This window comes from Aythya ferina (assembly GCF_964211825.1).
Source record: "Aythya ferina genome assembly, chromosome: 1".
NCBI lineage: Eukaryota > Metazoa > Chordata > Aves > Anseriformes > Anatidae > Aythya > Aythya ferina.
Window position 1 is genome coordinate 64,456,666 of NC_140296.1, and position 12,478 is coordinate 64,469,143.

General features: G+C 46.5%; 1 protein-coding gene across 19 annotated transcripts in view; it reads right to left on the minus strand.

Moving 5' to 3' along the window:
* Positions 1-12,478, minus strand: part of LIMS1 (LIM zinc finger domain containing 1) — a 63,925-nt gene that overhangs the window by 9,407 nt on the left and 42,040 nt on the right. For 17 of the 19 annotated variants that reach the window (XM_084515609.1, XM_084515607.1, XM_084515604.1 and 14 more), the window contains 2 exons: positions 7,655-7,814; positions 2,286-2,352 (listed from right to left, as the gene is read on the minus strand). In XM_084515609.1, the coding sequence (XP_084371735.1) occupies positions 2,286-2,352; positions 7,655-7,814 (227 nt within the window). Of the gene's footprint in view, positions 1-2,285; positions 2,353-7,654; positions 7,815-10,020; positions 10,411-12,478 lie in introns of those variants that run through there. The other 2 variants (XM_084515591.1, XM_084515602.1) reach the window with 2 other exon arrangements.

Sequence of the window (12,478 nt, forward strand, 5' to 3'; positions counted from 1 at the left end):
TTATAATATGGCATTCTTGTCTCTTTATCATCTTTGTCTTTCTCCTCTTTTAGAAGAGGGCAATTTTAAGTTGTCATTTACACAGTAGTGGCTTCTACTCCGCTAGGCCTGTAATCAAGCCTTGAAGGGGCTCTATACTGAAAGCACAACTGAACTGAGCTTGGGTGGCCTTGAACCTACTGAAAATAACAGAAAAGAAAAACAAAAACATGAAGTCAAAGCACAAAGATGCAATGGGAGAATGCTCTTGTTAAACAGTAAATCCAACACACACAACAACTTCTAACCTACTACAAGGAGTCCTGTCCTGCAAGGCATTGAAAAAGTGTTAAAATTACTGTTGTGCATGCACTGTGTGACTCCACTGCACAGGCAGTGGAGCCATGTCCACCACACAGGGGACACGTGTTTAGTTGTTCTCTACGTGGACGTTGCAGCCAAGGCCCCTGAGCAGTGCCCCAGAGCACTCTGCCTAAAACGTGCTGGGAGCTCAGCTTCCTGGTGCTGAGGAAGGCTGAATCCTGGCTGCAAAGAGCCTGCAAATCAAACAGCTGTCAAAGGGGAGCGATCAGTCAGATAACAGATGTGAATGAAAGGAAGTCTAGCATGCAACTCTGTGGCATTCCCATGAAGTCATCGCTTTTCAAGAATAAAACCTGACGGACTCTAAAAATGTCAGGAAAGCTTGAGGCATCGCTGCTGACAACAGCCCTGTTGATTTTGGCCACTCTTAGTAAATCCAAACACTGGAAAAGCCCAGTTCCAGTTAGGACCCATGAGGTGCTGTAGGTAAAAGAGCAGAGTGACCTGGGAGGCCGCCCAGCCAGCCAGTCACACCCTCCAGCAAAGTCACTTACTTTCAACCCATCTGTCAGAACTAGTCAGTCTGCAAAACTGATGAGGTTTTAACAGAGCTGGTGCTATGAGGAGCCAGGGTAGGAGCAGCTGAAGCTGTTCTAGATGAGGAGCTGTGCCAGCTGGGCAGCAGAAACCCTGGAGACACATGGTGTAGCTCCTCCATACCCCTCTGCCTGGGACCAGAACAGCTTCTGGTATCCTGCAAAAGGCTCCTGGGTGCTGAAGAGGTGAAGTCTCCTCTGCCCAGCCCACCGAAGGCAAGTAACAGTGCTAACAGAGAGGAGCAGAGCTCAGCCATGACAATGCTGGTGTGCAGGAAGAGCAGCACTTTCTGTTTAAAGAGGTTAGAGAGGAGGGTTTGCAAAAATCCTTTGCAGGCCAGAAGCAGGGATGCAGAAGGGGAAGCCCTGGCACAGAGGAGCAGGAAGGGGACAAAGGAAGGGGACTGCAGAGTGACAGGAGGAATACAACAATTCCTCATGCTTAGGAAGTGACTGGCCTGCCTGTAGAAGGAATGAAGTGAGACACTTTCTGGTTTGTCACATACTTCAGGTTTAGCTCAGATATCATCAGTAAGCCCTGTCTTCCTCTTCCCCTTCCCCTGCTTGCTCAATTCTGCAGCTTTAAATTCAAAGCTCCAGAACATCTGCTTCCCCCTTTTCCAGCACCCAGCCCCTCCCTCTGCACAAGGGAAAGGCCTTACTAAGATAAGCAAAAGTTGCAGCGGCTTTCCAAGGCACCACAGAAAAACAAGAGCTTCCAGACCAGCTCAAGCAGTGGTACAGTAATGACTTGGGCAGCCCTGCCCAAGCAAATGTGTCACACACAGAGAACACAGAGGAAAAAAAAAAAATGTGATTGATTACAGCATAGCAGACACGCAAGCATTTACATCATCGGACAAATTGACAAAAGGCAGCCCTCGGTGTTATACAGGTTAGACATCAGATGCTGAAGGAATTTGTTTCAGAAGGATGAAAGGGGACCAGCCAACTTATCAGTTGGTGGTAAGAGGAGATGATAAAGACCGGCCCTGCTTCCATGGAGGAGGACAACATGGATGGGTTGTGACTGTCAAAAGAGGTGACGGACTCGCTGGAGGGTTTCAGCTGCATGAGAAGGGCTGAATATAAGCACATGCATGTAGATGCAGGTAACCACGAACGGTCTGTTCATTGGGTCACTGGACCAACAGCTTAATTGTTCACTCAAATAATGCAAAGCTTTTTTTAAAAAAAACTACTGTTTGATGACCTTTAGGAAAAGCAGCTCCCCAAGTTCTCTGAAGCCTCCTTCATTCTGGAAGTTCAGATGTGTGGGGCCACCTCCCCGAGGAGATACAGAGGGGTTGCACATCTTCCCCCAGCAAAACGCAGACTTCCCATTTGTGATCAGCGTGAAGCACTTCGCCTCAGCGGAAAACTTACCACACTGATGGCAGCACGGGGCGAAAAGCATTTGGAAATCGTGCTCACAGTACTTCCTCCCTTCAAACTGCAAATGGAAAACAAGCCGAGAGTTAGAGGGATTAGGAGCATGTCCTTGATGTAAATACTGTCACATACCACATTGTTTCCAGATGCAACTGGGTAGTAGAAGATGAGGAGCTGTACAAAAAACAAACCTGACCATCTGCTAGAAAAACAGGCACTAAATTCACCCACCTTAAGTCAGCACATGGCATTAAGAGAGTACTATTCCTTTAATACTGTTTAGAGCATGTGGCATTTTTCTGTCACCCCTTTACCTCACAGCGGATGCCTGAATTTTGACAGACTGACGACAATCTGATGAAACCGATAGGATTCTGGGCAGGAAATTAGCTTTCGAAAACCCTTCCTGGGGGGAAGCATTTTCTCTGAACCCATTTGATCCCTTCCCCACTCTGCATTTCCTGTAAGAATGGCCCAGCACACTGGAGGAAGTAAGTCTGGGGGGAGGAAGAACCCCCAGGGACTGAAATCCTCACAGTTTATGGAGCAGTGCAGCCAAACATACAGAGAAATCATGCTTTTCCTTCACCATGGTGGTTTGAGGAAATGTTAAGGAACAAAATTCTCTAAATTGACTAGGTGAAATTGGGACATGATCTAAAGGGATTTGGAGCTGAATTTTTTCAAAGCTTAGAGAAGTTCAGTTGTAGTTCAAGCTCATGGAGAAAAAAAACTATGGAAAAAAAAAAAGTTCAACAGCGCTGCATTGGCAACCTAACCAAGGAATATGTAAAAACATGTAGACGAGTATGTCCTGAAGTGAAGGGAAATGTTTAGATACCTCCAGGCACATCATTAGTAGACACAAATGCCAACTAGCATGTTAAAACCAGACAGACAATATCAGGTATGTTTGGATTTGAATGTCTCTGTTTAGTACACTGGAAAAGGGATCGCAGAAAAACCCCAATTCCTTCTTTGTACTGAGTCTAACACAAAACGAAGCAAATAACACAAAATACTACCCACAAATTAAGTTTTGGTGCATGGATAGAGAATACAGCAATATCCCTTTACACTATGAAATTTCAAGGAGCAAATACAACATAGTCATTACTTGTGCAATATACAGAGCCATCGGCAGGGTGGTGATTTAATGAAATAGTCTAGAAGTCACTGGAAACTTGAGAGCAGAAACTTAATTCCTGTGCTCAACCTGAGCTGCACCTACAAGGATCAGATAGACACATGAGATACATACAGACTCTTCCAGAAGCCTATCCTAGCGATTTATCAAGTTTTTTTTTTTTTTTTTTTTTTTCAGTGTAATACTCTAAAACAGATGAACTTTTAATTTGAGAGTTTTTTGTTCTTGTTGTTGTTGTTTTTTAAATTGAGTGACAGAGGACTGACTAATGAAAATTAATGAAAATTATTGGTTAGTTGAGAAGGGTGCTTTCTTCCTGCCAAATATAATCCTTTTTAAACTGCAGAAAAGCAGAGAGCTTCCAGCTTTGTGCAAACAGTTGGTACAATGGAAGATGCACAGGCTTGCTTGGATTTCAGAGCCACCACATGTTGACCTGGGCTGACCAAACAGGTTTGTGTCAGGCAGGTTGGCTACTATTCCGTGTTGTTTGTATTTTCAACCTGCCTGACTCATTTGTGCTGCATTTGTGGATGACCCAGCAGCTCCCCCCTTCAAGAAAGCCTTAAGCTTCTGTAACAGATCCCACAGCATGTGTTTGAAAGGCAAGGTCATCGAACTATTGCCTGGTGGAGGTCCATGGGTTAGTTGCATGGTTCTGTGCTTCATTTCAGAACATTTCACCACAACATTATCTCCAGCTGATCTCCGCATCTTTACTAACTCAGATCACGGGAAGGCATGCCCAAAACCTGCTTCTTTAAAGATGTTTCCTCTAAGGGAGTTTTTGGTAAAGCCCAATTTAAGAAAACACTCCAGGTGCAAATGGAATAGAAATAAATCTGAGAAGCTCACTGCAGCTGCACTTTCCTTTTATCTCGCTATAGGTTGTTCGAAACAACTTCAAAAATAAACAAAAACTGAACGGAACTCTCCCCTCATTTAGGCCTCATAAAGCAAAAGTCCTGCGTCTTTCTATTTCAGTGATCATTATAATAACAAAGCCATACAGATTCCCCAATTACAGGAGTACTCTTGGGAGTCTTTCATAAGGATTTTGCTTTCTTTCTTCCTTTTCCTGTGGGATGCACCTCTCTAAACCCTTTCATCTCCCCGCCCCTCAGCATGGAGCAGGCTGGCCTTTTTCTGAAAGGGCACAGAAAGGGGCTCTTACTGCCCCCAAAGGGCTCTTAAGGGCCCCAAAAGGGCTTCAAACAAACAGCTGCACTCCAGGTAGGCTTCATCTCTCCTGATTTCTGTTGTCTGAAGGTGAAATGCTCATGGTCCACAGTGGGATAGACCTCTAGGGAAGGAGAATTGCTGAACCCAGGAATAACACGGTCTTGAGGAAAAGCCACCGAGTAATTACAAGGGGAAGAGGGACAACCTGTCCCTCTGGGCACGGTGCCACCAAAGCTGCCCATGCAAGCAGGCTGTTCTGCTGTAAGTACAGGACTGCACGCTCTGCTGGGTTACAAAACTGTGTGACAGCAGCTGTAGGGAACGCAGGCACGTCCTGAGGTTAAGCAGACCTACCTACACCTGCATTTCTTCCAGCACAGCCCGACCAGTTCCACCCCACCACGGTGGAGCACGCAGCATGGCAGCTTATCACATGGCAGTGTTTGAGTGCAAACGTGATAAGCGGCTTAATGGCTAACTGGGGGAACTCTGCATCGCTTGTGATAGGCAGGGGGAGAATATTTGACTTCCCGAAATCATTTCCAAGGAACACTAGCTTAGCTGAACGGGGCACAGAACAAACACGAAGTGATGCAGGTCTACCAACAACGCCTGTGTTTACCCACAGGGAACCTGCTCAGAAAAACATGTTGCCTGGCCACACCTCCACATGAATCTTGTTAAAGGGTGCATTAAACCAGTCGGAAGAAGATAACCTTTCTGCCCTTCTTCTCCAGTCATGGTTTCCTCACAGTGATACAGATCATCTCAGAGCACTGTCAGCCATCTCCTGATGGCAAACCTAAGCCCACCTTCTACCTGCTTAGGGCTGTTCCTGTTCCTGTCTCTCCCCCAAAACGCTGTCACCCATTACATTCCCGACTTGCTGAACTAACTCACACCAAGCTCTGCCCTTGTCCCTCCTTCTCCCTAAGGAGCAGCACCAGGAACTGTGCCAGGCTTTCCACTGCCATCATCTCGCTGACCACTGAAGCGCTAGGTGAGAGCTGTGCTGGCAGCACGGGACACGTGTGGACACCCTAAAGGGTGCAGAGACAGAGGAGCGGGCCCTGCCGGACATTTCCAAGTTGAAACAGCCCCAAAGGCACAAGGGCTGGCACAATATGGACCTTCGCTTTCTGTAGAAGGTGCCAAGTACAGGCCAATATAGACGGGGGAGGAAGGCTGGGAGAGATTTCTGAGCCATCATCTGAACCATCATCTCTTCAACAGCGGCAGGCAGGCTTGCTGGTATGGAGAGAAACTGCAACATCTTGTGGTAGACACTAGGAGGACCAGAGGCAGAAGGGTGGCCTGAAGCTCAAACCACACACAAATCTTTGGATATTCCCTTAATCCCAATCATCATCGTATCTCTACAGTAGCTGTGGCAAATGGTAGCTTTTCTTAACTGAGACTTTCCACTTTCTCTGTAACATTTCTCAAGAACAACGTGGCAGTAGGAGGCAAAATGCACACATCCAATATATTTCAACACCATCAGGATGCTTTCCCCAGCCAAGGAGGTTCAGGTATGGCAACACATGAGCAACAGGGAGGTTGTAATATTCCTGGACTAGGTGCAAAGATAGGACTTCCTTTCCACTGCAGTGCTCCTCCATCCTCTAGGAGATACAGGCTTCCTGGAGCAGTATTTCTCAAACTGTTACCTCAAACAGGACCATCCCATTTTCTGAAAGAGGTTTCATGAATAAAGCCCTCGTTATTTAGAGAAAATACATTTTATTCCTTTAAGACACTTTTATTAACAAACGTTTTAGTTCTAAAATATTTCTATCACTTTACATTTGCCTCAGGTCTCAACACTCAGGGCAGGCAGTAACTCAGGGTATATTAACAATTATAATGCAATGCGTAAGTATCTAGGGGGTGTTTTGTTTGTGTTGCCTTTTCTTAATTGCGACCGTTTTGCAGCTCACCTTTTGATGTTTTGTGGACCACTAGTGGCTCATCTGCCACAAATTGTGCAACACTATCCCTACCCCGCTGAAAAATCTTTTGATCCTCAAGCAAGGTGAGAGAAAGCAAAGGCAGGAATCCCTTTTGCCATTTTCTTTTCCAATCAACACTCCACCCTCAGCCTCCTCCTCACCATATAGCACAGCTCTGTAGAAATAAAAATACTACTGTGGAAGATGAACTGTTTTGCTCTTGACACACTGGCACGCTCTGTGTGAAAGTGGATTAGAATAGGATTTTCAGATGCAACTGAAGAAATTTGATACTTTTGAGAACTCTGCCTTTGTCTGCATGAGCTTCTGCTCCCTGTTCACAATCTTGAGGTAGTAATTCCCTGTCTCCCATGATCTACCCTTCCTTACACCGATCGCTTCACGTTTTATGAACTAGTCTAAAGCTTTCACTAAAGCCATTTTGCACTTGAAATAGCTGAGCCACCTCTGAATCCCCATGGAAGGGGAAGACAGGAGAAAACAATTCTGATACCAAAACACACCTTGAGCTTAAGGACAATCCAGCTGGGGCTAAGAAAGCTGAGTGGGAGTGTTTTTGTTCCCTCAAAGGCACATTAAACTCCAGATTTACCTGATTCTAGGGTTGACCTGACTTAGGCCCCATCTGGTTTGGGCTGTCAACACACCTTGATCTCAGCATGCTGGCTTACAGGTCATCCCTACCAGCAATATTAGATGCTGTGCTGGTCTCACTCCCTCCGCAATAAACCTCCTGAGGACTGCAGGATGCTGGGAATGCCCTCTATATGAGTGCTCTCCTCTAAGAAGGATGCTTTCCCTCCATTTCTGATACAATATATAGTGCTTACAGGTTTCAAGAAAAAAAAATGTAGTGGGAGGGAAATCTCCAGTGGTTCTTTTCTCAACTGTGATACCGTAAGGCTACACGTTTAAATAAGGTTATCCACACTGATGTCATCCAAATGGGCACAAAAACATTTCTCCTTTTTTCTCCCTCTACTTTTTCTCCCTCTCTCCCAATTTCTTTCACAGCACTTCCTAAGCTACTGATCTGCCCGGAGTTACTTCTCCCAGCTTACCTCGTAGAAGAGCCCTTCGGGGAACTGCTGGAAGCACTGGGCACACACGAAGCACTGCTCGTGGTACAGCTCACCATTGCTGTTGACGATTTTCTCTGCTGGTGCAAAGCCGCCTCTACAGCGCTCACAGATGGCATTCGCGAGCGCATTCGCCATGTTGCTGCCATAAAAAAACAAAGGGAACAGAAAGAAAATTAGCCCCAAAAGGCAATGCCACTGACTGTGACTCAAAGTAAGATTTTCCATGGACTTAATGTCTTGTGGTGTTCCCTTAGCAGTAGAACTGCCACTTCCACCTGTCCCTAAACTCTTTAAAAACAAAAACCTTACAACACATTCTAATAACAATTAATTAAAAAAACAAACAAACAAACACAGGAGCAGTGTTACAGATACATTTAGTGGCTTTTTACAACACGAAAAGGCAGGTAATTCACAGAAGTATTGTAAAAATGATAAAATACGTTAGAATAACAGAAAGCACGGGCAAATGTTAAGAACAATTGAAGACTGGCATCACATTGGAAAATATAAATGACAATTCTATAATAATTCATAGTTCTAAAATACGTAAAACACTGATTCAAAAGCCCTAAGCAAGCAATATGGAAGATTAGAAGGTGTTTAGTCTGGCAGATTACTGAAAACCAGAGCAGACAAACAGTTTTTCCTTACATCATCTTTGCTTGCTTGAAGTAGTTTTAAAAATTTGGTTTAAAGTCAAGGGATTTGGGGTTGGTTTGTTACGGCTCGTCTGAGATAGAGCAGCTCACAGCACCCCAGCATCAGGCCAGGGACAAGGTGGAAGGTGGGAATGCTCTTGGCTGCAGTGCTGGGATGCTCCATCGTGACCCAGGCATAGGTCAACACCAGGGAAAAAATACTCAAATAGCAACCTTGGCTGCTTCTCAAAGAGCATAAAATGACAGTGTGCTAGCTGCAAAATAGCAGAGGAATTAGCAGCTTCACTGTGATCATGTCCATATCTGCAACAGCCAGCACAACTGTGGTACAATTAATTAAGGCCCTAGTACTAGAAAAAGGCTCATTCAAATCTTCCTTTGTAAGCATTTTCTTACTTATGCCTGGAATCCCAAAGCTATGCCTTTCAGGATCGCCCCTCTGCCCCGATATCATCTGATAGCAGATAGCAGATGATAGCAGATGATATCAGAGCAAACACAGGGTGATGGTTTAGTTTCACGCAATCATAACACAGCTGACGAAAAGACTGCCTCGAACATCTATGTGGAAGCTTGTTAAGACATTATTTTACATGTACGTGCACACAGGCACACGTTTTGATACAGAAATCTGTTGCATTTGTAAGTGCAGGGCACTCGGTCCTGTGCAAGATGCCCCCCAAGGGTTAACACCTCTTGGCTCCCACCAGCTTCAACAGGAATCAAACCCATTCCTTGCACAGCACCATGTACACCTATCACATGGCTCAAAAAGGAACGTGCTTTATCTATTTCTTACGCTGTGCCACGGAGGAACCCTACACAAGGTCACATCTGACCAGTTATTATTAGCTGGCTTTTTTTTTTCCTTGCTCTCTGGAGCTCTCTGCAGAAGAGGCCAACAGTGACTGCTATCAAAATATTCGCTGTCCTCGCAGTGAAACAATGACTGGGCAGATTTCACAGAGGAGGTCAGACCGGGGAATGGTCTATCTCATGTGTAAGAGACAAGCACACTGAAAAAGTGCAGTGATTACACTATAAAATGTGCTTAAGTATAAAGTTAGCCACACTAAGTTCAGTGGGGGGGAAGAAAGTCACTTCATCCATACTCTTTATTAATTTAAATGAGCGGTAATCATAATAAAAACTGTGATCCTTCATCATCGCCCCAACAGTTCCTGAGTACCAAGGATGTTATGCTGCAAAGTTACTTGATGTTAAGTGCTGTCAGAGACAAAACGCAAGCAAAAACATGAAACAAACTTTGAAGGCTAATGAAAGCACAAAGTCTGCCTCCTCGATATGCAAAAGCACTCGTATGCTTTGATTTGAAACACATGTTGTGAGAAATCACCGATGCACGCGACAGTTCTGTAGTAGTGAGATAGATGGGCTATACGTTTGCCCCAAATAAGCAACAGCCTAAAAATCTGAGACTACTTGGCAAATGCCAACCCTGTTTCAACTGCTGATAAAAATTTCTGACGCAATTACAGATTAAGTTCACAGCAACAGCTCAAATTTTCGCCGGTGATTACAACTGGCACCGTACCAAACACAGAGCAGCGGCAGAGAACGGCTCCCGCAGCCTGCCCAGAGCTCAGAGGATAAAAGCCCTGGGTACCTTACGCCAACGGCATCACCGCGGTCACACCCCACAGGCGGACAGAGACAACTTACAATCTTGCATAAAAGTCACAAAACTCTTTGTAGAGCTTTATGTCACTGTGCCTACGCTGCAGTTTTGACACTGGTTTCTCGCCTTCGTTTCCCGCAGGGTTGTGGCCATCGCGAGCGACCTCGTGGGCGATCTCCTCGTCCTCCGGGATCGCGTAGGGGTAAGCTCTGCGCTGGAAGTCCATGTCTCTCTAATTGCTGTCACGGGCGTGTATATTCTGTGCTTAGACTGCAAAGGAGCTGAAGGCAAAGGCGGCTAAAGAATATGCTGGGCTTCCCCTGGTTCCCAGACAAAGCGATTGACTTTCACAGCTCTGTGTCACTGAGCCAGACCTACCCAGAGCCCTGCCAGAGCTTCAAGTTAAAAGCTGGGCTGCGGAGAAGCACATTCCAGCGCCAGGCTGTCATGCAGCCCGGATGCTGGAAAGGGGCTTCGCTGCCGGCTGATGATAGAAGAAATCTTTTCGGGCCCGGGAGAGCTGTTTTACGAGCAACCTATGTGAGCGAACATGTTCCCCGGTGTCCGCAGCTCCTGGCTGCTGAGGGGTGGATTCCAACAACACTTTATCATGGGCAAAACAGCAAGGTAAAGCACCAGGAGGAGACTGCTGTCGTTAGGTAAATATTGTTTTAACACCACGGCACAGTAATTACACTGTAAAAATGGCCTTTAATGCTACTCTTCCATCTTCTAAGTCGTATGTGCTGAATGTATCTCTAAGCATCTCCCTTCTTGTCAGCACTTCGGAGAAGGCGTAGATACAGGGGGACAGTTTGTTTTCTGTTTTGCCTCGCAGGCCATTAGCTGAACTGCCAACTATGTTATAATGGGCAGCTGATGAAGGAGTTAAAATGGAGCTTGGTTTTCAGTGCTGTGTTCAGAGCAATTACCCAGTGCAAGAACGCTCCACAGGGTTGAACACCAAAAGTACTTTATAGTGGGTATTAAGGAACACAGAGAGCAAGACAGGGAAAAAAGGAGAAATAATGAAAATTTATCATTCCTTAACCACAGAATGCCCTACTGATGTGGCAATTATTTTATGGTTACAAACCTATGGTGTGCTGCTTACTAGGGGAGGCACCGGCAGCCACGGGCCTGCACTGCCGAAATGGTTGGGGCAGACAGCTTCCAGGAATGTGTAACGCCAAGCCAAAACGAAAAGGGGTTTTGGAAAGCGGTCCTGGGTACCTAGCTCTTGCGTGGAACTGACTCAGCCTCGTTAGCAATCGGTGAGGCAGCAAAGCCACATGCACTTTGTGCTGGTGACACACGGCGTCTTGGCAGCCAAGGAATTTGCCGGCCTGAGAGGGAGCAGGGAAAGCGGAGGAGGGCAGGAAGAAGACTAGAGGGAACACGCAGAGAAATGAGAAACAGATGACAAAGGACATGACAGAAATCCCAGTCAAGGCTACTACGTGTTCATATGCCTTCAGCACCTAAATAAAAATCATCCTCAAGCCTCTAGCAGAGGGTTTATGTCATGACTACTTTGCACCACACCTCTCAGCACTGGCTGAGGTGGCTGAGCTAGCGCCCAGCAGAGGGCAAGGCCGAGACCCCTCAGGGCTCACACCTCACTGTCTTCCCATCACCTGGCCACCACAACACCACAATTCTGCTGAAAAGCAAACAGGCCAGATGTTGGGAATGGGTTTGGTCAGGTGTCTTCTGCTTCACTCCTCTTGGTAGCCCCCCACATGCCACAGGACATGGTGGCCGGTGGGGCTGAGGCGGCGTGGCCCTGAGCTCAAGCCCTGTTTTTTTCTGCTCCAGGTGGAGCAAGAAGATGTCCATCCAAAAAGCCTGATTTCATCACCCCAGCTTTGTCCAAGGGGCAGCCCTGCGAGGCACGGTGACTCCATACATGCAGTAAGCAGAAGCAGCCTTGTTCTCCAGGCCTCTGGCCACTGCTGCCAGCAGAGTTATTCCCGACTCGTTTCCCATTAGGGAAGAAAGGAGCGTGCCAGGAGTTTAAAAAGGGCCTTCCTGCTACTGAAACTAAACACATCTTCTACGGGGATGGTCTGGCAATCCACAAATGCAGAGCAGCTGGCCATCTTTCTCTCCTTTTTGTCATTTTGCTGGAGACTTGCTGCCAAGATCTGAACCGGGCTGTTAAAAACGCTCTGTATTTTCACCAGGAGCTCGTAAGCTTCCCCACGGTGCAGCAGGGGAGAAAAGGTAGGCAGGAAGGAAGACGACAGAGCGGCTCCTCCTGGCACACAGGGATCTGCTCAGCAGCCAAAGGTGAGGTGACAAAGGAAGCAGCAGGGAGACGAGGGGAAGCGTCCCGCTGCTGTTGTGAAAAACAGCAGCAAAACAAATGTGAAATGTGCTGCTTTATTGTCTCGGAGGGAAAACTGCCTCCTGTCTCCCTCCAGGAAAGCCTACGCTGGTGGCAGCCCACAGGGACTCTTACCGAGACGGCTCGGTGGCTGGTGAGCCCTGCCGAGTGCC